The sequence below is a fragment of the Colletotrichum scovillei genome, assembly GCF_011075155.1.
Source record: "Colletotrichum scovillei strain TJNH1 chromosome Unknown Contig00011, whole genome shotgun sequence".
In the NCBI taxonomy this organism is placed as follows: domain Eukaryota; kingdom Fungi; phylum Ascomycota; class Sordariomycetes; order Glomerellales; family Glomerellaceae; genus Colletotrichum; species Colletotrichum scovillei.
In genome coordinates, this window is record NW_023336269.1 from 1 (window position 1) to 22,730 (window position 22,730).

At 48.1% G+C, this 22,730-nt stretch overlaps 7 protein-coding genes across 7 annotated transcripts; 2 read left to right on the forward strand and 5 right to left on the reverse strand.

Moving 5' to 3' along the window:
• Positions 1-1,191: 1,191 nt before the first annotated feature.
• On the reverse strand, positions 1,192-3,390 carry HER10_EVM0004679 (alpha/beta-hydrolase; the record flags this gene model as incomplete). The annotated part of the gene is made up of 3 exons (XM_035474315.1): positions 2,979-3,390; positions 2,674-2,903; positions 1,192-2,612 (listed from the first exon to the last, which is right to left on the reverse strand). The coding sequence occupies exons 1-3, from the start codon at positions 3,194-3,196 to the stop codon at positions 1,192-1,194; spliced, it is 1,869 nt and encodes a 622-aa protein (XP_035326803.1). The 5' UTR covers positions 3,197-3,390.
• Positions 3,391-3,722: 332 nt separating this feature from the next.
• HER10_EVM0008871 (putative epoxide hydrolase) lies at positions 3,723-5,173 on the forward strand (the record flags this gene model as incomplete). Its single annotated transcript, XM_035478379.1, has 5 exons — positions 3,723-4,465; positions 4,520-4,709; positions 4,772-4,882; positions 4,934-5,036; positions 5,093-5,173. Exons 1-5 carry the CDS (start codon positions 4,204-4,206, stop codon positions 5,171-5,173), a joined length of 747 nt encoding a protein of 248 aa, XP_035327099.1. The 5' UTR covers positions 3,723-4,203.
• Positions 5,174-5,648: 475 nt separating this feature from the next.
• HER10_EVM0004142 (uncharacterized protein) lies at positions 5,649-8,335 on the reverse strand. Its single transcript, XM_035473794.1, has 9 exons — positions 7,985-8,335; positions 7,524-7,903; positions 6,845-7,468; positions 6,623-6,794; positions 6,480-6,574; positions 6,290-6,423; positions 6,178-6,237; positions 6,030-6,122; positions 5,649-5,976 (listed from the first exon to the last, which is right to left on the reverse strand). The coding sequence occupies exons 1-9, from the start codon at positions 8,132-8,134 to the stop codon at positions 5,813-5,815; spliced, it is 1,872 nt and encodes a 623-aa protein (XP_035326756.1). The 5' UTR covers positions 8,135-8,335; the 3' UTR covers positions 5,649-5,812.
• A 1,763-nt stretch (positions 8,336-10,098) lies between these two features.
• HER10_EVM0007107 (uncharacterized protein) lies at positions 10,099-10,778 on the forward strand. Its single transcript, XM_035476673.1, has one exon. The coding sequence runs from the start codon at positions 10,119-10,121 to the stop codon at positions 10,737-10,739; it is 621 nt and encodes a 206-aa protein (XP_035326961.1). The 5' UTR covers positions 10,099-10,118; the 3' UTR covers positions 10,740-10,778.
• Positions 10,779-11,763: 985 nt separating this feature from the next.
• Positions 11,764-13,819, reverse strand: HER10_EVM0010573 (uncharacterized protein; the record flags this gene model as incomplete). Its single annotated transcript, XM_035480029.1, has 3 exons — positions 11,764-12,874; positions 12,946-13,447; positions 13,516-13,819. The coding sequence occupies 3 exons, from the start codon at positions 13,817-13,819 to the stop codon at positions 11,764-11,766; spliced, it is 1,917 nt and encodes a 638-aa protein (XP_035327237.1).
• Positions 13,820-15,459: 1,640 nt separating this feature from the next.
• HER10_EVM0008644 (alpha-n-arabinofuranosidase a) lies at positions 15,460-17,732 on the reverse strand (the record flags this gene model as incomplete). Its single annotated transcript, XM_035478159.1, has 9 exons — positions 15,460-15,855; positions 15,918-16,066; positions 16,105-16,402; positions 16,461-16,603; positions 16,661-16,693; positions 16,747-16,823; positions 16,880-16,963; positions 17,020-17,534; positions 17,595-17,732. The coding sequence occupies 9 exons, from the start codon at positions 17,730-17,732 to the stop codon at positions 15,460-15,462; spliced, it is 1,833 nt and encodes a 610-aa protein (XP_035327073.1).
• Positions 17,733-18,549: 817 nt separating this feature from the next.
• Positions 18,550-21,603, reverse strand: HER10_EVM0008996 (uncharacterized protein; the record flags this gene model as incomplete). The annotated part of the gene is made up of 3 exons (XM_035478501.1): positions 18,550-19,807; positions 19,859-20,816; positions 20,877-21,603. The coding sequence occupies 3 exons, from the start codon at positions 21,601-21,603 to the stop codon at positions 18,550-18,552; spliced, it is 2,943 nt and encodes a 980-aa protein (XP_035327113.1).
• Positions 21,604-22,730: the final 1,127 nt, after the last annotated feature.

A 22,730-nucleotide genomic window follows, 5' to 3' on the forward strand; every position in this document is an offset into this window, starting at 1 on the left:
TAACCCTAACCCTAACCCTAACCCTAACCCTAACCCTAACCCTAACCCTAACCCTAACCCTAACCCTAACCCTAACCCTGAAAATACTAAAAAGATCAGTACTAAGAGCTAAACATAGAGTTATTTATTCTCGTTCTTAAGTTTAAATATTATATTATATAATTATTATATAATAAATATAGTTCCTTAAGTAAGTTATATAGTACTATTATTACTAATAGTTAATATATTTATATTATTTAATTAGTTTTTATAAAATAAACTTATTAAATAAAAGTAATTAAAGTATTATAACTAGTTAGTTATAATAAGTATATTAATAAAAATTAAGGCTATAAATATTAAATAAATAATATTATAATTATAAATAGCTTCCTAAAACTATATTTATAAGTTATAAAATAAGTAAAACTTTAGTAATTAATCGTAATTTTATTAAAAGGGTTCTTAATAAAAATAATTAAAAGCGATTATAAAATTTAATATTAAACTCATTATTAAAAAGTTATAAAGTCTACTTTTAAGCCCAGCTTAAATTTATATTATATATAAGTCTCTTTTTAAATATATCCTTTATCCATATATTTATTTAATAGATCTTATATTTTAAATACGTAGGTTCTATATTATAAAAGGTAAATTCTATATTTTAAATATATAGAGTTCTTTATTTTTTATTATTACGTAACTTATTTTATAGTTTTTTTATTCTGAGAGGAGTTACCCTAAGTTCGTATTTTTATATATATAGTGCGGTAGCCGCCGTAGGCCCTATAGGGTAGGCCCTGTCCTTATTATGCGTATTGGGTTATAATAGGGATATATATATATATATATATATATAAGTATAAATATATTACTAATTATATATTAAATATATTTTTTAAAACTTTTTAAGTAAGACTTATTATATAATTATTTATAATTCTTATAAAAGGCTTAATAATAATTTTTAAAATCTTAAATTTTTATTTATTATAAATTTATTCTTATATTTAATATATTTATAAGAAATATAATATATTATTATATAAAATTAATATATTAAATCTTATAAATTTATTTATATTATAGATCTCCGGTAGTTAATAGAATTTTAAAGAGCTCTTTCTTATTAAAAGTCGTCGTTACTTGCATATCTCTAGATAGTCGTTAAGCTGCGCCGCGTTTAGTAGACACTATGAACAGCGGCTAGTCTAATGACATATTCAAGACATTCCTAACGAGTTTCTTTGAGGCGACAACCATGGAAACAAAGTCCTTCTCCAAAGCATCATACCTTGCCTTTGTCAGCCCCCACTCCTCTCTATCAGTCCAACTTTCCATGCGTACTGATCGATCAGAACAGTAAAGTTTAGTTTGATCGACATGTCCGCACCCATCAGAATCACAGGGCTGTTCCACAATGAAATCGACGAGCTCGTCTTGCATGTAACGACTCAAATCCACATGAGATTTGTAATCTTGCTGGCGGTCCAGATTTATCGTAGGACTTGTGTCCGTGGGAATTTGTTCTGGTGCGTCAGAGCCGGGCTCAACGTAGCCTTCCGGGATACCACGATCGCAATTCTCCAAGGCGGCTTCGAAATTACCAAATGAGTAGACCAAGTCCACTCCGTGATGTGCAATGCCGTGCATTGGGCCGAGAAAAGGATTACCAAATTCCACATGATACTGGTGGATCCTAACACATCTAGGATTTGGTTGAGAGGTTCTCTGCCGCATGCTACGATGCGACTTGAGATGTTCGGCAGCGCGGTGAGTCTTGGTATACGTCATGGTTGCGTCAGACACGAATTGGACCAGTCCATCTTGAACCAATTCGTTTGGGGAGGTGCGTATAATGCCATACGCTTCTTGGATTCTTTGAGCGACTTCCTGTGATGGAAAACACGGCTTGAAAAGCGAGCTGAACTCCTCAAAGGTCCAGTTGGCCATACGGACGAAGCCGTAGAATTCTTGAGATGTCGCACCCAACAGAACTTGAACGTCGTCGCCTATATCCTTGAGATGTGTTTCCATGTCATCGTTCCCAAGATGTACGGAGACACTTGAGTCTGTATCAACCTGGTTGATGGTCGAGCCGTCGATTGTGAGGGTAAAGAACCTCCAACAAAGCTCAGATACGGCGCAAAGTAGTTGATGGGCGGGAACGTGCTTAAGCGATTCAAGACGATCGGCTGGGCCTAGTTCTTGGAACGAGAACCACTGACAGAGTTTCTCCCAGCGCTCATCCGCCTTCTCGAGAAGTGACACATCAAGACCGCCAAAAGCTCCTGACATCAAGACGGCCTTGTGAAACAAGGGCTTTCGCGCACTTGACTCAGCCTCGAGCAAATGAATGTGACAAGACGTTGCTCCAGCAGATTGACCCATAATGGTGATTCTGGTAGGGTCGCCGCCGAACTCGCTAACATGATGTTTAATCCAGATAAGAGCGATTTTCTGGTCGTGGAGGCCAAAGTTGACTCCCTTGATGGAGGCATTGGAATCTTGCGCCGCAAGCATCGTGGATGACGCGCCGAAGCCGAAGATGTTAAGGCGATAATTCATAGCAACAGCGATGAAAGGCGTGCCCTTGACAATGGCCCGGTGTACAAGCCGGGAAGGATCTGAATGACGACGGGTTAGAAAGGAATGGTAACTACGCGGTAGCCTAAAAATGCAACATACCACAAACAGGGTCCGTACATGACCCATCTGCGAAACCGCCGCCGTGAATCCATACCATGACAGGTAACTTTACTGTTTGGGAGGTGCCGTAGATCTTAGCTATTGCCTCTGAGCTTGGTCGGACTACGAAAAGGTTCAAGCATGCAAACTCGTCCTCATCATCGTTTGGGAAAGGCAGGTACGATTGAAATGATCTTGAATCAGATACACCTGGAGCAGGACACTTGGGACTGTAATTCGGTCAGTGATTGTCATACCAACATTGGCACCAAGAAAATTGAGAGCGAAAGCGCAGATCCACGTACCCATTCTTTGTGGCGTCGTATACATCATCGGGCAACTGCTCTCTCAGTCGAGAATGCTCCCATCTTCTAGGCACGTAGCCGTAAGGGATGCCACGGAATTCCTCGATGTCTTGAGACAATGCCGACTTCCTGCCGATGATCGTTTGCGTGAAGGTTGGATTTGTCGCCGTACGAAATGAGGCCGAGACTGAAGTGTCTCTCTGGAAAGTGGATTCCATTGTGATTTGCTATAGATTAGGACCACCAGATGGGAAAAGGACAAATTGAATGATGATGACTATGCTCATTTAGATCATTCAATTTGCGTGTTCGTATAACCAACTCTTGTCACTAGTATCTGTTAATAATAAAGTGCAGTACAAAACTAAATTTTCAGTTCTGACGAAGCTAATGGCGTTGGCCTTGATTCTGCGCTATGACGGTATGTATGTAGTCACACCGGCAGGCAGCGAGATCGAACGTTTTAGTTCGATCCTATAAGTCGGTGTGAGTCACAGATGATTTGAAACAAAGCTACTACCCCATTTCCAGGGATAATATCCTGCACGCCAAGCATGAGCGGCTTTCTAAATGGTCCTCTCAATGACTTCTGGCTCGGAAACCCCCCACTGCGGGGTGAATGTCATCCGGCGTCTGGATAGGTACCTTAGTTTGATTTACGGAGTAGATGATTTAAATTATGTTGACCAACCGTTCGGTCTGATAATTACTTAAATTCCTGGATTACAAGTAGCAACTGTAGCAGCTAGATCGCTTCCAGCAACGTGGGTGCAGTGGCGCTTCTCTGTCAGCCTGCTTGCAGTAATCTTGGACTCGCTATACATTCCATTCTCTCAACACGTTGCCCAAGCACACCATGCCATACTCAGCTCCCAGTATCGCTCGACCTTTCACCCTTTCCATCCTAGACGACGACTAATCTCAGCTCCGGGCCCTCTTGCAGGCTTCACGCGCGGGACCTAAGACCTGGGAAAATCGACACGAGGATGGACGATACGGCGTTTCACGCCAATGGCTTATTTCGACCGTTCATTACTGGTTAACCGAGTTCAACTGGCGTGCTCAGGAAAATCGCATCAACTCACTTCCCAACTACAAGATTTTGGTTTCTCAGGAAGCTGGGAAGGGTGACATTGACCTCCACTTCATTGGCCTATTTTCCGAAAGAGATAATGCCATCCCCATCGTACTGCTTCATGGGTGGCCAGGTAGCTTCCTTGAATTCATGCCGGTCTTGGAGATTGTCCAGAGGAAGTATAGCTCGTCTGAGTTGCCTTATCACTTCATTGTTCCATCTCTCCCAGGATATTTGTTCAGCTCCGGACCGGGTCAGGCGCAGGCCTACACCAGTCAAGATGCAGCACGCGTGATCAACAAGGCGATGACAGCGCTTGGGTTCAGCCGGTACGTTGTACAGGGAGGAGATGTCGGATCGCTGATTGCTTCAATACTCGCAACAAACTACGACTCGGTCGCAGCTATTCATCGTAAGATCTTAATTACTAGAATCAGCTTGCAATTTCCGTGCTGATACTAATAAGTTAATCTGCTGCCAAGCCTCGAAATGTCGAGCGTCGACGACCCTTCCCTATCATCCAAAGAGAAGGAGGCTATCGAGTACGTGGGACGCCGTTTCTTGACTCCAACAACAGGAGCGGCTTTGCTTCAAAGCACAAGGCCGGCTACAATCGTAGTTATGGTTTCTTCTAGCCCCCTTGCCCTCCTAGCATGGTGAGTTCCCAAAGCTCCAAGCTCTAAGTGCTCGGGCAGTGTTTTGATCTCTGCCTACCTAGGAGGGGCGAAAAGTTCCTAGAATGGCCCGATGATCCGATTGGTATTGACGAGCTTTTGACTAATGTCACGCTGTATTGGCTCACCGAGACCATGCCACGGTGCATATATACGTACCGTGGGACTTTCATCGATGGCCACCAGTACTCGTTTCCTGCTTTTAGGCAGTCATTTGGTTACTCTTGGTTTATGAAAGAGCTTGTACCTGTACCGGAAAAGCTGGCGAAAAAGCACGGCAATCTGGTGTTTTATCGTCAGCAAGAAAAGGTGAGAGATTAATTAGAAGCTTTCATGCACAAGACCCTTAACTAGACTCCTACTAGGGTGGACACTTTGCAGCTCTTGAGCGACCTGTTGAGTTTCTTCGTGATATTGAAGATTTTGTCAAGTCTGCTGGGTTTTGACAATACTCTATTTCGGTTTCGTATGGGTCGCAATTCTATAGAAATACTAGTGATATTTCTCGGTCGCTCTTCTTTGCATTAGGTGCAGAACGTTAATGAGGTGCTCCAGGGGGCCACCATTCCGCACCACAGCGATTATGGGTTTAGTTATTCAAGTAACAATTGCAACACGTCCAATAACAATTCCATTTACTGAGTTACGTAGACACAGTATCAGCACAGATTTGGACATGTGCGCGCGCCTCCTAGACGAATACAGTAACGAGGGATTGTAAAAGCACTGTCTTACTATGGTTAGAACCTGGGCAAGTGGAATCTGGATGCACAAGCCATTCATGATGCATCTATGGCTATTTCTGCGTGCCAAGCGCGTCCTTAAACGATTCTAAATTCATGTTGCTCTGTTAACAACTCACTGCTAATCAAATATCGGGCATTCTTTTGAAGGGATTCACAACTTATAGAAATCTTCTATTTGGCCATTTCTTTCTTGAATATCTACCTCATAGCTTTCTCCTCCAGTCTAACCTGCACACTTAGCGGTAATCTAAGTCTGGCTACTGAAATGAAGCAGTTATGATACATATACTATATCCCAGGTTCTCTTTTATGAACTCTATCCATTGCAGTTAATTGAATTCAAGCAGAGCTAGAGCCGCTGTCCTTCTTTGACTCGCTAGCGACGGCGATGATCGCGGGAGGCTTGGGAACCTTCTGTCGGAAGACATGGCGCTTGAAGAAATAGGGAATAGAGTACTTGATCTCGTGGCTAATGAATTGCTTTGTCGGGACAGAGAAGACCTCTGGGCGCGGGGTTAGCACAGCGGCATAATGTAGGAAATGTTGTGAGGCTTACGGTCCAATTCTTCCAAGGTGAGTTGCTTAGTCTCTCGGACGAAACAGAAGATCATACCCCAGGCAATAAGGTTAAGCCCAGCGTAGAACCCAACTGTGGTAGAGAGGTCAGTCACAAGATTAGGACCAAGATTGGCTAGAATACTTACAAGCACCAGTTGGAGTCATGGCAGTGCTCATGCGCGGGAAGGTCAAGCTGAGAATGCCAGCTATTAAGCTTGTCAGTCCACTATCCACGATGTGAAATATTGCCCGACTGACCGAAGGTGTTGTTAATGCAGACAACCCAGGCCATTCCTTGCTCACGCTGAATGGTAGGGAAAACTTCGGCAGAGTACTGGAATGCGACAGGGCCTTCACCCAGGGAGTAGCAGATAGTGAATAGGTAGATGAACCTGGTTTGCCGGAGTGTTAGTATAGCTAAGGGATTCATACGAGTGGTGCTACTTACAAAGCGACCGGTCCGATCTTTGGTCCTCGTTCCTCAGTTGGGTTTAACAGGGACAGACCAGCAGCCAGTAGGAAAACACACATGAGAGGGAAGGTCTAGAGCTGTCAGTCTGTATCCGGCAACTTCTGCCCACGTTAACTCACGATCATGCAGAGAGTTCTCCGCCCCTTGGTATCAATGAGGAACAGGGTAGGGATCGTCGCAACAACTTGAATGGCGCCGTAACCCAACGAAGCATACAGGGCCTCCACAGGCGTGTATCCTGCATCGACGAAAATCGTAGAACTGTAGAAGGAGATGATGTTGATTCCACACCTAGTCGGGTCAGCACAACAAGTAATGAAGAAGATTAGGAGGGTCCACACATTTGCTGGGCAAGCATTACAGTGCTAGCACCGTAGTTGGCACGCCTGATTCTGGGGATGGAGAAACAGTCCCAAAGGCGCCGGAAGTACCCTGCGCCACGAGCCTCCTTGAGCTCCTCCTCGTAGATCACCCACGAGTAGTAGAAGTCTCTGGCACCGATGATGTTATGGGCTCGAAGTTTGCACATGGAGCGGAAAGCCTCGGCATGTCGGCCGTGCTTCATGAGCCAGCGCGGGGACTCGGGGCAGAAGAATATGCCAACAGCCAAGACGAAGGATGGGATGAATGCCGAGCCCAGCTGGAGTCGCCAGGAGATATCGCCGGTGTCCTTCACGATGACATTCGCGCAGAAGCCCAGAAAGATGCCCGCGACGACCCAGAGCTGCCAGAACATGACGAGCGCGCCACGGACTCGGTGGGGAGCCATTTCAGCGGAGTAAATGGGCACGGTAGCGTTCTTCGCGCCGATGCCGATGCCCATCACGAAACGCGCCGCGAAGAGACCTTGCCATGTTTGCGCAAAACCGGAGCCGATCGGGGTCGCAGTAAGGCACAAAGCCGTGATGAAGATCTCGCCGCGCCGGCCAAAGTAGTGGTTGAGAGGATCGACAATAAAGGCGCCACTGCGTGCGGGTGGTTAGCAATTGCGATAGGACACGGGAATTGATTGTCACTAACATCAGACCGGCCGTGAGAAAGATGATGGAGTTGATCAGACCAATGAGCCACTCGTCTCTGGAGGACCCGCTGTCGATGCCAAGTGCCTCGTGGAATGTCAGGTTGGCGCCGTTGGAACCCGTCTGATCCCAACCCTGTGTCGCGGCTCCGATGGCACAGAGGCCGATCGAATACCACAGCATCTTCGGGCCGTGCCATTTGTGGTCTCGCTCATATTCCAGCGCTCGGCGCTCGTCTTCAGAGAGGTCTGCAACGTCGTTGAAGTTGTTCATGTCGCGCGCGACCATAGCCGCGCGACCAAAGAGGGCGGCATGTTCGCCCAGATTGTGCGTCTCGGCGAACGCCACGGCATCCTCGACGGTTTGCTGTGGGGTTTTGCGCTGCAGAAAGAAGGCGTGTCAATGATTTTGGGAGTGTTCCTCGACTCATGATCCTGGGCCTTGGCGCAAACAGGAACTCACCTTCAGCGGGTTCTCGACGATGTTGACGGCGGAGGCCTTTCCGCTACCAAGACCCTCGGCGAGCTCCGTCTGGGGCTTCAGATCGCCGCCTGTGTCCTTCTCGAACGCATCGTCCGAGTGCGGGACGTGGTCAATCTCGTTGATTCCCATGGTTAGCTTGGCGGCGTTCAAATTAGCTTGGCGGGATCCAGAAATTGTGGCAGTTCACTGTGAAATGTGCGACTTGCGCCAATTGATCAACGATGAGCCAAGTAACAGTAGTAAGGCCAAGCAACGGGGACGACCATGGCCAAGTCTTATGTATTTCCGACCAGACAGGCTGTCTCTGCAAGAAGACGGCTCCATTAATCACAGTTCCAAGTTCCAACATCCAAACCCCAGACGCTTCTAACTTCCCCGCTCTCCGCACTGGGGTAAGCATGAGGTGGGGATTCATCCATCAAAGGCACCCAAGCAACAACATCAGGAGATGATCATCCGTATCTAAGCCCCTCGTCTGACATTTCGGCGTGTCGGGGATATCGGTCCCAGCTGGACTCCGCCTTGTGTCAGTAAACTCGAGCTCTCGAGGCAGTTGGGAGCGCGTTCGCGAGAGTTTGCAGGTTTTCATTGGAAGATTTGAGATGAAAGAGTGGAGACCAGTGAAGCTAGTGTTGCCGATCATGTCTTGGCCTTCCCGCCTGCCTCCTGATTAGATGTACTCCTGGACTTAAACATGCGTCATAGGTTCAATCTACAAGGGTTTTCGCGCTCTGGGCTGGCAGTCACGCAAGCAACAGTTCACCCCGAATCCAACGTTACTTATCTTGAGTGGGTACTAAACTCCAGTCTACCCTACCTGGAGTCCAGAACTTTCCCCGCATGAAAGCCCAGTCTTACAATCGTTCTGGGGTTCGTTTGGAATCTGAAAAGGATCTAGAAGATTTGAATCATTCAACAAGCTGATGGCAATGATGCCAGCGCGGTCTACGGAGTAGTGTATCCCTCATTCCCATTTCAGTGGACACAACTGCGGAGAGCATCTAGACGCTATTATGTTACCCCGTGTATGTCAATCCATATTACCCTAAGGACAGAATTTTGGAAGTTAGGAAGCCGTTTCAGCCATCATCGCTTGCTCACCCATCTGCCGCTTCACATTTACCTTCCTCGTACTCCAGCTACCGTCATGTCTATCAGTATATGTGTCTTTGACTTACAGCATGAGCAACATTGCTCTCGTTCAGCATACACCATACTGCGACGCGAGGATCCTGGCGGTTTGAAGACGACGCCGCAAACTAGATGCAACTCAGGTACAATCCTGAAATTCGAGGCGGGGTGCCACTGAAGTTTTATGTCGAATCTGCTCACCCAGTGATAATCCCATGGCCTACTGTTCAGGTGAGCGAAGGCGAGTCTGCCTTCACGCCTGCTAAAGCATGTGGGAACAGAGTCCGATCGGAGACCCACTGGTCGAAGTCATTCACCGTCAAAACGGGGCTGCTATCGCCGGAGTCTTGGCAAGGCTCGTACACAACGACGCCGGACAAGAGGGCGAATCGGAATGCCACACAGCACTCGGCACTATTTGAGAAAGACTTCTCAATCTATGGCAAAGTCTACCGCGCGACTCTACATTACCGCTCTCGGTAAATATGAAGCAGGGCTCAAAGACCAGCGCATTGGGGATTATGCTCTCACTCCCGGAACATCAGTACCTTATCTAAAGTCGAACACGCTAAGTAGGCATAAGCGAAGGAATGATGACTGCAGGATTAGGGTGCTTGGCTTCGCTGCTTACTTTTGCTCCACCGGATGCCCTGACGTCGTCCTTCTCGCACATTTGATTTTTGCAACAGGACTGGCATGTCTTCAGCATGCTTGTGCTTGGAGATGAAGTATTCCCTGCTACAGTGTTAGACTTTTCGAAACACATCTTTCACTTGACTCTGAGAGCAATTTCATTAGTCTCTCGATGGGGCAACAATACTCACGCCCCCGGAAGGGCGCAAAGATGCAGGTCATCTGTGCAGGACTATCGCGTACTGGAACCAGCTCAATCAGCCGTGCCTTAGAGATACTACTTAATGGACCGGTCTTTCACGGCGGAACTCAGTTATGTCTCGGCCCCGAAGCGGAGATCAAATCATGGATGAAGGTGCTTTCAGAGTGGCCACCGACGAATGCGGCCATGGAGCAGGAAATCTTGAACGCCATGCGCGCGCGCACTGACGGCTATGTTGCTATCACTGACGCGCCTGGTTGCAATCTCGTGAAGGAGCTTGTGACACTATACCCCGATGCCAAAGTCGTCTGCACAATCCGTGATGACAAGGCCTGGGAGAGGAGCATGGGAGGGTTGAATGACGAGGTGTCGCCATCAGCTTTGCGCTTCATACTCTTTCTGCTGCCCACGATGCGATTCTTCCCAGCCTATGTCCAAATTTTAATCTCACATTGGGTCAAACTGTACGGAGAATCAAACCCACCAACGGTCAAAACATATCACCGCCATATCGCGTACCTGAAGAGTGTTGTCCCGCCAGAGCGGCTGATCTTCTTCGATGTACGAGATGGATGGAAGCCCTTGTGCAAAGCATTGGATCTCCCAGTACCTGAAGATGTACCATTCCCCAACATCAACGATGGCAAGGCAATCCAGACGTTTGCAATGAAGCAAATCAAGCGGGGTCTTGGAACATGGCTTTTGTGTTTCAGCATGGTAGGAGTCTGCAGCTTCATACTGTTCAAGGCTTTGGGCATTCTATTTTGAATTTGTTCATTATTCAGCGACACACTAAGAGTAAAGGGGTCTTATAGAGTGGTCATGCGCTCCTCTAGAAGAAGTACTACAAAGGCATGATGATTATATGTTTGTGCCTTGGCTACCTAAGTCACCTTGCGAGCAAAAGATTCCCTCGACGTTTTCAAGCCTTAATTTATACATACTGAGTTCTTGCTCCTAAACGAACCTTCCATTCCTAAAGCTTCTAGCCCTTGGGAGTCACCCTATACCTTCCACATGTCGGACGACTTCGATTGAGTACTTTGTCCTATCGAGTATGAAATCGCATCAGTATGTACGTCTGTGAATTCCTTGAACGCCGATGTCTTATGACTATATTGACTATGTGCATTAGAGAACATTGAGTGGTGATGGTCCGAGATAAGGTGACAAGAAATCATAATTCATTCGCTACTGCTCCGGAGGGCAATATACTAACGCCAGTCCGCAGTCAATAAGATCAAAGACTTCCGTAATCATGATGGGAGATGGTACACGTCAGCCATCGCTCGAACTGTTATCAAGTCAAAGTCTTGTGAATTCCACTTCCCATCATTACACATGCATCCTGCTCTCGATAAACTCACTCGGAAGCATCAGCGCCTGTTCTGCATACCACAGCCCAAAATCTCACTCGACCCAACGAGATGCCGGTAATTTTGTATATAAACTAGACATGGGCCCGACAGAATTCTCTTTCAATGAAAACTCGCTACTCAGAGCTTTCGTTTAGTAGTATGCTTACAAATCGTTGTCGTTGTTGCCGCCGCCGTCACTTATGCGCGATAACGGAAACGGTGAACCCCGTTTCCGTGGTAATTTTACCCTTTACTAGAAAACCGGGACTCGAATGCAGTCGCTTTTCCTTAGTTCTCCAAATTAACATAGTAGAGACGGGTTACAACATAGTGCTTCTCGAATATCCTGTTCCTCTTCAATTATGCACGTGCAGTGATACCCGTTATCAGCACCCACTTTGCTGCGCACTCTGGGAACTCAGACAGCAGCCATTCTACTCTTCACACACACCTCTGCAGTACTCTGCGCCAGGTGGCGGCGGGCACCTTGCGCCTGTGGGCACAATTCCACTGGCTCCACCAGAGACACCCTCTCCGTTGAAATAACACTTGCCAAGATCATTCTGGCAGGGATTGCCAGGTCCGGGACAACAGTAGCCATAGGCATTGATATCAAAGTTATAACAGGCCACAGGCTCGACTGTTGCGGGTTTGGAAGTGGTCGTAGGCGGAGCAGGCGCAATCGTAGTGGTGGAAGGCATGAGAGTTGTGGGAAATAATGTAGGCTCCGGAATGATCACTGCGATGGACGATTCATTGTATACAGGCCCATTACCGAACTCAAGACCACTCAGCAAGTCGGTAAGGAGAGTAGAATTGGCGTCGTGAAGGTCTCTGCAGTTGAAGTTGTCGCCATTGTAAGCTCTCGAGGTCTCGGCAGGGCAATTGGAAGTTGTAGTAGACCAAGCCGAACGGGAGGTGGATGAAGGTCTTGCTGAAGGCGTTGTCTGAATGGACATATGTGTCCTCTCAGGTTGATCCGACTTTGGTTTCTCAGCTTCCGGTTCCTCAAAAGTCTGCTGGGAGACGACAATCGTTTGGCCTGCAGCGATGGCGACTGTTTGTCCGCCCATTGTGATGAAACCTCCTCCCGCACCGCCGACAACCACTATCCCAACGGCGACAGCAAGCACAGCACCGTTCGATACGTCGACTGGAGCTGCTGTTGGTGAGGTCGTTGGCTTGGTAATTGTGGAACTAAAAGACTTTTCCAATGACGAGCTACGGGGTTTGTAGCTGCTGGGCTCGGCAAAGCTGCTAGGCTTATAGTTGGTAGACGAGGATGGAATTGATGAGAAAGACGGGATCCTTGTGAAAGAGGGTCTTTTTGTAGAGGTGGACCCCAAAGGGGTAAATGTTGAGTTCGACACAGGTTTCCAGGTTGGACCTTGGGAGCGAGCCGGGACTTGTCGTTTGTGGTTGGGGTTACTGCAGCTGTCAGATGACGCTGGTGCGCCAGCATTCGGGAATGCAAGAACGTCAATGGTAAACAAAGCAAAATTCTGAGCGTTTCTCATCTTATCAGCGTCAGATAGACGAGCACAGCTGCCGGGAAGTTAGCTACCCGTCGATAAATCTTTGATGGAATTTGGCTTAATAGAGACCAATAAACATACCAACTAGGAGAATAACACGTGTCATGGCCGAATATGTCGGGAAGTGGCTCTGACAAGTCCTCAGCAGGCTCGCTGGGGCTCGTTCCTTTGGCCATGTGCTGGACTTCGTGAACCAAGATGCGGCCTTTGGAGTTGCCTGACCCAAAACCCAGCGTCCTCTGCCATTCCTTGATCATCTCTGCGTTATTGTTCTTCAACTCGAAAAACGCTGGGCAGAGGACGAGCACCAAGGGACCGAATTCTTTCGTTGTTCCGTCTGATTTCATCCCTGTTGCTCGCAGATTGGATGCTAGGACTCCATCCTGGCACATTCTATCGTCGACTGGCGGGCAACCATACACGATCGAGTCGTCCGTCGGCGGTGCCTCATTGAGTGGCGCTTTGAATTCAGCGTGGGTGGTCCATCGAAAAGCCGCAGGAATGTTTGGATAAGGAAGATGCGACAAGACTGTTTTGTAGTGCTGATTGATGATTGTATCCTTCGTTGTCGGGTTGGCATTACCTGCGCAATCTTGTGATTAGTTCATGATGCTTCTAAGACGTGTCGCTCCCAGAAGCAGATCTACATACTCGATCCAAACCAGGTATCATATGAAATGGACGTCTCAGCGCCCTCGACTTGGAGCACTTCTATGGTTTTCTGAGCGAGCTCTTCCGCCTCGTTGATGGCTGCATCGAGAAGTCGAAGTTGGGTAAAATCACATTTCCAGGACCCCTGCACAACATAGTAGGCGTTATCATAGGTGTTTGTGCTGTCGCGTTGTGCAAGGTCCTGGTCACTGGTGTTGATAACTGCTGCTGCGCCGGCATTCAGTCTGCAGGTGAGAAGCAAGCCCCAGAGAATGCGAAAACGCGAGTTCGAAGAAGCAGACATCATATTCAACGGATAAAGAGCGTGATAATGCGTGTGATGAGCGTATAATGAGTCTGTCAATAGAAAATAAAAGGACGCAGGACGCAAAATCCCGGGATGGACAGTGTCTCCTGATATCTTGCAGTTGTCAAATCAATGTCTGGCCCCGACACTCCCTCCGAAGGATCCGACGGATACCAAACGCCCTAAAATGACGACTCGTGTATCCAGGTAGACGAAGTTAAGTAGATTGCGAGACCGCACTTAGGAGCAGGGGTGATTGACTCGATAGCGTATCCATAGTGTGCGATGGAGTTGCGAATACTCCATATGACTTAGCACCGCGCACGGTGGTCTTCAAATACCCTCTCTTAGGCTCCAAGCCAATTTCGGTAATTACTGCGCACTATTAAGGATCACACTTTCTAGCATCTTGTAACAGGCAATAGAAAAAGGTTTGAAACTACAATTTGAGGTGGGCAGGAAGTGAGGTGAGCCGACGATGTGCTTTCTTCTCGCAAAAGGCCGGCTTCATCCTCTTTCACGGTCGAGATTTTAAGGCCTGGCGATTAATTTCGTGACTAACGCCACCTTTACGAAGTCCCTGAGCTCTGGGACTGGGACTAGAAGCGGCCCACAATAACAGCCATCTGTCTACAAAATGAGTCGTCCTGTCGATTTGTCTCGTCCGTTTCGACAGTCTTACCGATTCACAGAAGTCTGGAAGGACAGTTGACTTGACCTGACCCAGTGAGTGTTGGATGAATGTGCGTGTCTATTTTGATACAGTGACTCAAATTGAAAGACTTTCTCGACGAATTGTGGCTGGGTACAAATGCTATAGCATATCAAAGCTTACTGAACAGATATATTGTCCCAAATGTCCGACGCAGGAAAGACCGAGATTCGCTGTTGCATCTTTCCCAAGAACGTACTCCGTACATCTACTTCTCTTGTCTGGGCATACGGTTTCGTCTCCACGCGCTTTCTCAACCCTGTAGCAAGACCTTTTTTGTTTCTTTGTTCTTTTACCATGCTTCTCCGAGCGAATGTCGCGCTATAGGTAGTCTCTGTCTTAATTGAAAGTCATCTTGGTCATATTCTATGCTACGACTGAATAGGCATTCCGCTTTCAAGAATGACAATACACCTACAGCGGCGAGTTTCTTAGGAAAAGAGAAGAATGGTAGGCCCACAGAGGGGAAAGTGCAGTGTTTCAGTCTAAGGGTAGCTAATATACGTTAGCTTTCACTACGGATACTCTGCTGACCCGCCCCTTCCTAATAGATCAACAGGCCCATGAACCTTTTGCGCACATAATGGTATTGATCGGGCATACCAAAAGTCGCTGCCGGATCATCAACTTTCATTCAAGTGTCTATCTCGAGGCCTCGGCCTCTTCATCCGATTCTGCTAGCAGAGACGAAGAGTTTCAAATCTTCTCATCGTCCAGCTTGATGTAGATACTTGTCATTTCACAATCACGACGGCGCTATTAATCCTATCAGAGAGACTACAATTTAATGCGAAGTAAATCTAACTAAGGTAGCCATAAGTAATATCAAAATCATAAAAAGAGGTTTGAAGAATAGTATTAGCGGATTCCTTCAAGCTCACTTGGCTGAGCCGTTAACCCGTAAGTTCTTGGACATAGTACCGAATCAGTCAGCCCTAAGAACCGCAACAGACCATGCAGGTAAGAGAAAACCGAAGCTGTCATCGGACGATTCGATGTGTGAAACCACCGGTGGTGAGATAGGAGCTGCATCGTAGGTGTTGGCGCTATCGGGGTTGTCGTGGCTTAGGATTGACAGTGTCGCAGACTTCTTTCCTGCAATCTTGATATCAAGATGTTGTGGCTCACCAGCATAATTGGCAAGCTTAACAACAACGGTCTCCCCAGCGCTTACGGCACTCCAGAAGACTGGATCAAATTCGGCATCCGAGGTGATCTCATGTGTCATGGTTCCGGAGTTCTGTGCGAAAAGCTGCTGTACCCAGTAGCTGGAGGTGTAAACAATGGCGTCAGGCGCCTGTTTGAACGGAATCAGATTGGGCTGGATAGAATTTTGTCAATGAAACGTCGCGCTAGGAAAGCATGGGACAGTGCAAAACTTACAGCCCATTGCTGATGATCGACAAGACTGATCAAGGGTGCGAACGCCACACCTCGGATGAGGTCACTGTTGCGTTCCAGTCCAAGCATGAAGATGGCCTCAGAAACTGAGCCCTTCATGTCCGACCACTGAACGCCCCAGCGACCCATTTCTCCGATGATGTATTTATTCCTGCGGAGACACAGAAACTGAGCCCTTCATGTCCGACCACTGAAAGCGCCCGATGATGTATTTCGTGGTAGTCGATCCACGCATCTGCTGGAAATGGATCAGGCAAGCAATTGAACCCAGTTGCTGAAGCAATGAGTTGGAGCTCTGGATACGCCGGACGAATGGCGTTATAGAAGGCAGCAAATCTTTCGGGGTAGCTGCTACAACCAAAGTCGTCTTCGTTTCCGATTTCAACCCATTTGACAGGCCAAGGCTGCTCACGCCCGTTTTTGGCTCGCAGAGCTCCCATTGGAGTAGATGAATCGCCAAGAACATACTTTTCAAAACACATTAGATTGAAGAAAATAACATATGTCGTGGACTCTAGGACTTACTTCGAGTTCCCGCATCACCTCGTCAACAAAGGGTCGCAGGGCCTCGCCAGTGATATGAGTGCCGTCAAGAGAGTACCCTGAATAGACGTCCAGAAATGGCTCGAGTTGCATATCATCACACCACTCAAAGTACTCATGAAGACCTAAGGAAGCTTAGTGATAAAGCGACTTATTGTGAGAAGGAGAGATGATGTCCCTACCCAGAGCATCTGTGTTTGGATACCCCCAAGCCCCTGTGACGTGTTAGTCTATGTTATCGACTTATGTGTTTCTCTTCATGACATACCTTGGTGACCGGGGCGAGAAGTCAGAGCACCAATCGTCTCATTCCACTTCCATCGATTCTCGACATTCGGTCCTTCTCTTGGGGTTGTTAGAAATGAGAGTCTGGCTAAAAGTATCGATGACTCAAAACGTACAGGTTGTTGCCGCCGGGGAATCTGAGAAACTTTCCCCCGATGTTGTCCACTGCCTCAGCTAGAGATGGCTTCAATCCGTTATAACTAAAGGTCAAACGTTAGATGCCGATCCAAGATGGAGAAGTGTAATAACCACATACCGGTTGTGGAAGGTGGTTGGGTAGAGCTGCGGAAGCGCGAACCACACTGAAGATCCGGCTACAAGCTCTGCATCAAAGGTCATTCTGTATTCGATATCCGTCAACGATGAGAATGTTGTGAGTGGCCTTTGATGAAACTCGGTGAATCTTTCGGTGGTAGTATCGACGTAGAAGGTGGCGTTTCCAAAAATCTCCTTCGTGGAAACGCTTTGTAAGACCCAGGTCATTTGACCCTGGTAGTTACCACGGATGAAGATGTTATGCGAGTGGGGGCTACCATCAACAGGTATGCCCCAGTAACCCTCGTTGGAGAAGCCAACCTGGCCCGAGGCGCCACTTTCAACACTGACTTTCAGTGAATTCGGAAGTGCGTCAGAGAGCGGAACTGAAGAATCGACGTCTAGAATTGCTCCGGATATGGCCGAGTACGCCGCCAAGCCGGGGTTGTCACCCTGAAAACCATTATTTCGAATGAGCTGTCCATGAATTCCGCCATCCCCGGAATAGTTGATGTCCTAACATGTGATGATCGTTAGTTTTGGAAAGCCAAAGTAAACTTAGACCACGATACCTACCTCGAACATGATTCCCCACATGGTAGTAGAGGTTTCATTCCCGGGCTCTTGTGATACAGTCAAGCTAATCGCACCACACTTGACTGCAAAACCCAACCAAAGTCCAACAACGACATTTCGAAGCGTAGAAGAAATCATGATGTAAATTGGTGTGGAGGAGTGATCAAGTCAAATGCGAGGCGTAATTGAATGTTGAAATCTCGAGGATACAGTCGGGAAATGAAGATATTTTGTACTACTGAGGTATAGTCATGTCGGCATACCAAGTAGCTTAGGTAGGTAGCTCGAGACCCAATCAGATGTGGGCGCTTGTCGCCTGAATGGTGGCCAACCCATATATCCCACCGGGTGACTTGAGGCTACTAAATGAAGATAGGCTCATTCTTAGCCATAGACGGAGAATTTGGGGATTGGGCAGGCTGTCGCACGTTGCGCCTCTCGGTGTCGCCCTGATGTTCTGACGCGCCGAGGTCATTCCCCAGAAGCCGATGCAACATACAAGATGAAAAACCATTGTTTGGGTTACGGAATCCTTGGCACGATACTCCTCAAGTCCCCTCCAAGCTCGCATCTTTATTGTTTCCCACTGCTTCAATACCACGCCCTAGGTAATCAAAAAGCTTGTCCTAATTTGCCCTCGGTCATCTTAACCCTTGCTGGTACCAACGCCCCTCGGCATATGGCCTGTTTTGGATAAGGCTCACATTCAAGGAACGACCATTGGAAAAAACACTTTGCGAATCACTGCAGATACCTGTCTGTCTTGGAGGTAATTGGTGACAGCACAGTACTCGCTAGATAGAACGTTTCTATACTACATCTAAGGTGAGTGCATAAGGTAGGAGAATAATTACAATACGGTCTAACACTTGTCACTACATGCCCCCGCTGCATATTATGTGTGCCTTGGAGATATCCAGAATCCCGAACCAAAGTTGCGGCGTTTTCGACTTTCTCACTGAGTGAGCCAAGGGTTAGGATATCCCGGGTCTGTGATGTTAACCCCAATGATCGGGCTCAGCCAGCTGTCATAGTCAGTCGAGCTGTTCATGTTACCCCCCCATTTCAATGCCCGAACCAAAATACGATAATCAGCATTCGGCAACTGGTAAATAGTTCCGTTGGCCAGTTCAACGACTCCCCATGACCAATCAGTGCTATAAACGCTGTAGCCCCGGAAGTTGGTGGCAACTGTTCCATGAGGCACATCGCCACCCCATAGCAGGCCAACGAGGCCATAAGTCTTTAACCCTGCCACGTGATCAAGGGTGTCCAAGTCCAAGGGGGGAGTGGTGACAGTAGTGTTAGTGAATGTGGTAGCGTTCGTTTGGAGTCCCGGGAGATAGCCAAATGTTGACGGTGTGAAGTTGTAAGCGGGGTTAGACGCGATATCGGCGGGTACTGCGTCAAAGCGGACATACGCCGATGGTTGGTCAATGAAAATTGTGAGAACTGGATCGTTGTCAGGCGTCTGTGTTTGGTTCTCGGCAACCTTCTTGGCGGGGAATGTGAAAACTGTCTTATCGTTGTTGCGAATTCCCGCGTCAGAAGAACTGATAAATGGCAGCAAAGGAACGCCGGAAGGAGGTGCTGGGGAGACACCAAGATTCTTCAAGTCTCCTGTGTAGATATTGGAGAGTTCACCGCGGGCATACGGGATTCCAAGATAGGGGATAGAAAAGTCGTCCTCTCCCTCGGTGACTGTGATGAGACCACTGTAAGTCGGCAGGAGGGAGGCGTCAACAGCGGGAGGGGTGATCGTGAACTCTACAGTCGCCTTGCCGCCAGCAGGAATCGTGAGGGAGCTCGTTGAGAATGACACTTCCGAGTAGACAGGACTGAAGTTGGGTGCCCAGTAGAACATGTCGTTGATGTCGAGACTGTTGCCATTTGGTAATCCGTTGACTTCCGCTGCGGGCTTGTGGCCCAACTTGTAGGTCTTAGAGGAAGATGACAGGTTCTCGATTGTGAAGTTCCGATCGAGAGGGCCGGCTGAGTCGCGCAGGTTGAACTCAGTTGCAGAAAAGACGGTTTCCGATGTGACTGCTCTCAAAACGTTGACTAGTCCCGAGCCTTGTTGAGCGGTAGTCGTGAGAATATCGGTCGCGTTATCCTGCTTCAAAGGAGTTGCCGATGATTGCAAACGTCTCGCGATGTCCTTCGGGCTCAAGTTAGGAAACTTCTGCTTCACAAGAGCGTAGCAACCCGCAAGGCTATAGAAGGTCAGTTTATGGTCATCTTCGCGCTTTAGATACACGACTTACTGAGGAGTGGCCATCGACGTCCCAGAGATAACAGCATATCCCCATCCATTGGATGTGACCCATGTGCTAAGAATAGTTCCTCCAGGTGCAGACACCTGAGGCTTGAGCGACATTTCCATAGTTGGCCCAAAGGTAGAGAACCATGAGGTAGTGCCTCCAGTTGGCTGATCAATCTGATGAACAGTTTGGTCTTCGAAAGTCAAAGTGAAGTTCTTGCCCTCTTTAGCAATACCGGCAAGAATCTTGCTTGCCTCGGACTTCTTGATCTTGACCGTATCGATGTCGCCATTGGCACCTGGCTCGTCGATGGACATGTCACTGGTATCGGGAAACCATGCCCAGACATTCGTGAAGCCAGATGAGTTGCTCCGTGCATCCAGGATATCGTAGTAACAGTCGCTGCTCGCGGTGACCAATGCGACCACACTGCCCTTGTCAGGGAAGCTGGCGATCGCGTCATCCCATGCTTGGTCCACGCACTCTCCATTATCGTCGTCCGCAACAAAGACATTGAAGTGTGCTGAAGCGTTGAGAGGAACAACACGACCGTACTCAATGGTGGAACCATCCGAACCAGCAGCGTTGTACACCGTAGCAAAGTGGAAGTCGCTTACGGAGCCGACTGAGATTGCACTGGGGTCTTGTGCTGGTGCCGAGGAAACGTAAAGGCCAGTGTCGCCCTCGTTGCCGGCCGCAATGACGATTCCGATGCCTTGGGACTGGATCTTGGACAGAATCGGAATGTACGGTGAGCCACCCTCCCAAATCGTTGTCTCACCAATCGACATGCTGATGAGGTCAACTCCGTCGCTAGCAGCTCTCTCAAAGCCTTGCATGAGGATATCATCAGTGACACCTCCACTGCAGCCGAGAACGCGGTACGCATAAAGAGATGCGTCAGGTGCAACACCAGAGATGCCAAATCCAACGCCCTGAGGGTCTTTGGCAGCGAGGATTCCTGCGATGACGAGTTAGCACAAGCTAGGGAGAGGTTTGGCTTCTCCTCAACATGACATACCAGCAACATGGGTACCGTGACCGCCCTCCAAGCAGGTAGTCAATGGATCATCGTCCGGGACTGGATCATTCCAGCCAACAAAGCCATCACCCACAAAGTCATAGCCTCCCGCTACCTTGAAGCCTTCGCCGTAGCCACCGCCTAGGGCTGGGTGACGCCAATCAACACCAGTATCGAGGAAACCAATCTTGATGCCTTTTCCAGTCAGGCCTTGGGCATGGACTTTGTCAGCGCCAGTCATCTTGAGACTGGAAAGGACGTCACTGGTGCCATTGATGGTGACAACCTGTGCAGCGGCTCTGAGCTGGACAGACTGCACTCCGATGGGAACAGAGGGGTTGGCAGCCTTTGATCCCCGGCTAGAACCAACTGGTATGGGGCGGTCGTAATATTTGTTGGGCCAGACCTTCTTGACCTGGGGTAGAGCAAGCAAAGTGTCGACGTCGGTATCATCCTTTGCATTGATTGACAAGCCGTAGAAGTAGTCCGGATTTTTGAATTCGTGACGAACAGAGTAATCCAGGACGTCTTCTGCTCGGCGATGGAAAGCAGAGTGCGCATCTTCGCCAACCTCGCGGCCATTGATTGACGCATTCGGCTCAAGTTCGATGATGAAACCAGCGTTGACTGGTGGCTTTGCCTTGATAGCGGCTCCGGGGTGAAACGCCGCCAGACCAGGCGTGATCAGAGCCGTGGCAGCCATAAGAGTAAAAGAATGGACTTTCATGACGAAGCGTTGAAATGAGTGTAAATGAAAGGAGTGTAATGGACGCCGCGATGGCTATAATCCGCAAGAGAATTCAGTCTGAAGAGTGCATCACGACACATTTTAAGTACTGAGGACGTTTATCGCTAGACAGGATAGTGTCTCGTGAGAATAGACCATGATGATTTCCGAAGACGTGCTTCACGATAAGGATTGCGATACGAACTGATCACCACCAAGAGCACTTTCAGAAGTTCCTGTGTCCCAATTTCGAGATGCAGATAGCCAGCTGCCTAGGTAGCATTGGGTAGGTGTTGTCGGTCCCCGATCTGTCGGCAATCTCTGCTATTTGAGGCTGGAAAGCTTGATTAAGCCTGCTAGTGTTACTACAGCGTAGATATCTTAAGGGTCGATTAACCCCTCCAATCGGCATTTAGCAACAATATTCTCGTATGGTCGGGATACAGAGAGGGGCCGGAGGGCGGAGGGTCCATCCTCGCATCCAGGCGCAGAATAGGAAGGTCGTGTTGTGGAGATTCGTGATCTAATTACAGGGAGTTATTGCCAAACCTTATTGCGGATGTCGCTGGATTCCTCGGCCTCCGATATCGTCAAGAGGGCACTTATTACTTTCCTGAATCACTTGCTGGGTACAAACTGTGCGTCAATTGCTGAAGGTGAGTGATTTGGTACAAAACTCCTGTATCAAAGTTTTAGAGTCATCTCACTCGTTGAGATAAGATAGAGCTAGTCACACAGCTTTATCTTGGGCATGTATGCGACCTGGACTTTATACTTTACTCTACATCCTGCCGAGCATAGTTGCGCCTGGTCAGATTTGATCAAATTCACCTTTGCAATTGCTTCTGGTTAAATGGTGTGAGTTCACAGACTGAAAATCGATCTAGTATCAACTACTGGGGTGAACTTTCAACATGTTTGATCCGTTACAGAGTAAGGTATCTTACGGTTTGGGGGGACTCTTGGGACCAAGACCTCGCGATGAGCGCAGGGGCCATCAGCTCAACCAACACTCCCAACGACTCGTACGGGCAGCCAGAGGTCAAGTTTGCTACGGTGGAAAGGCCATCAAGCATAGTATTGTACGGACTGCCATCAGATCATCTTGTTATTGCTATGGGTGTTGG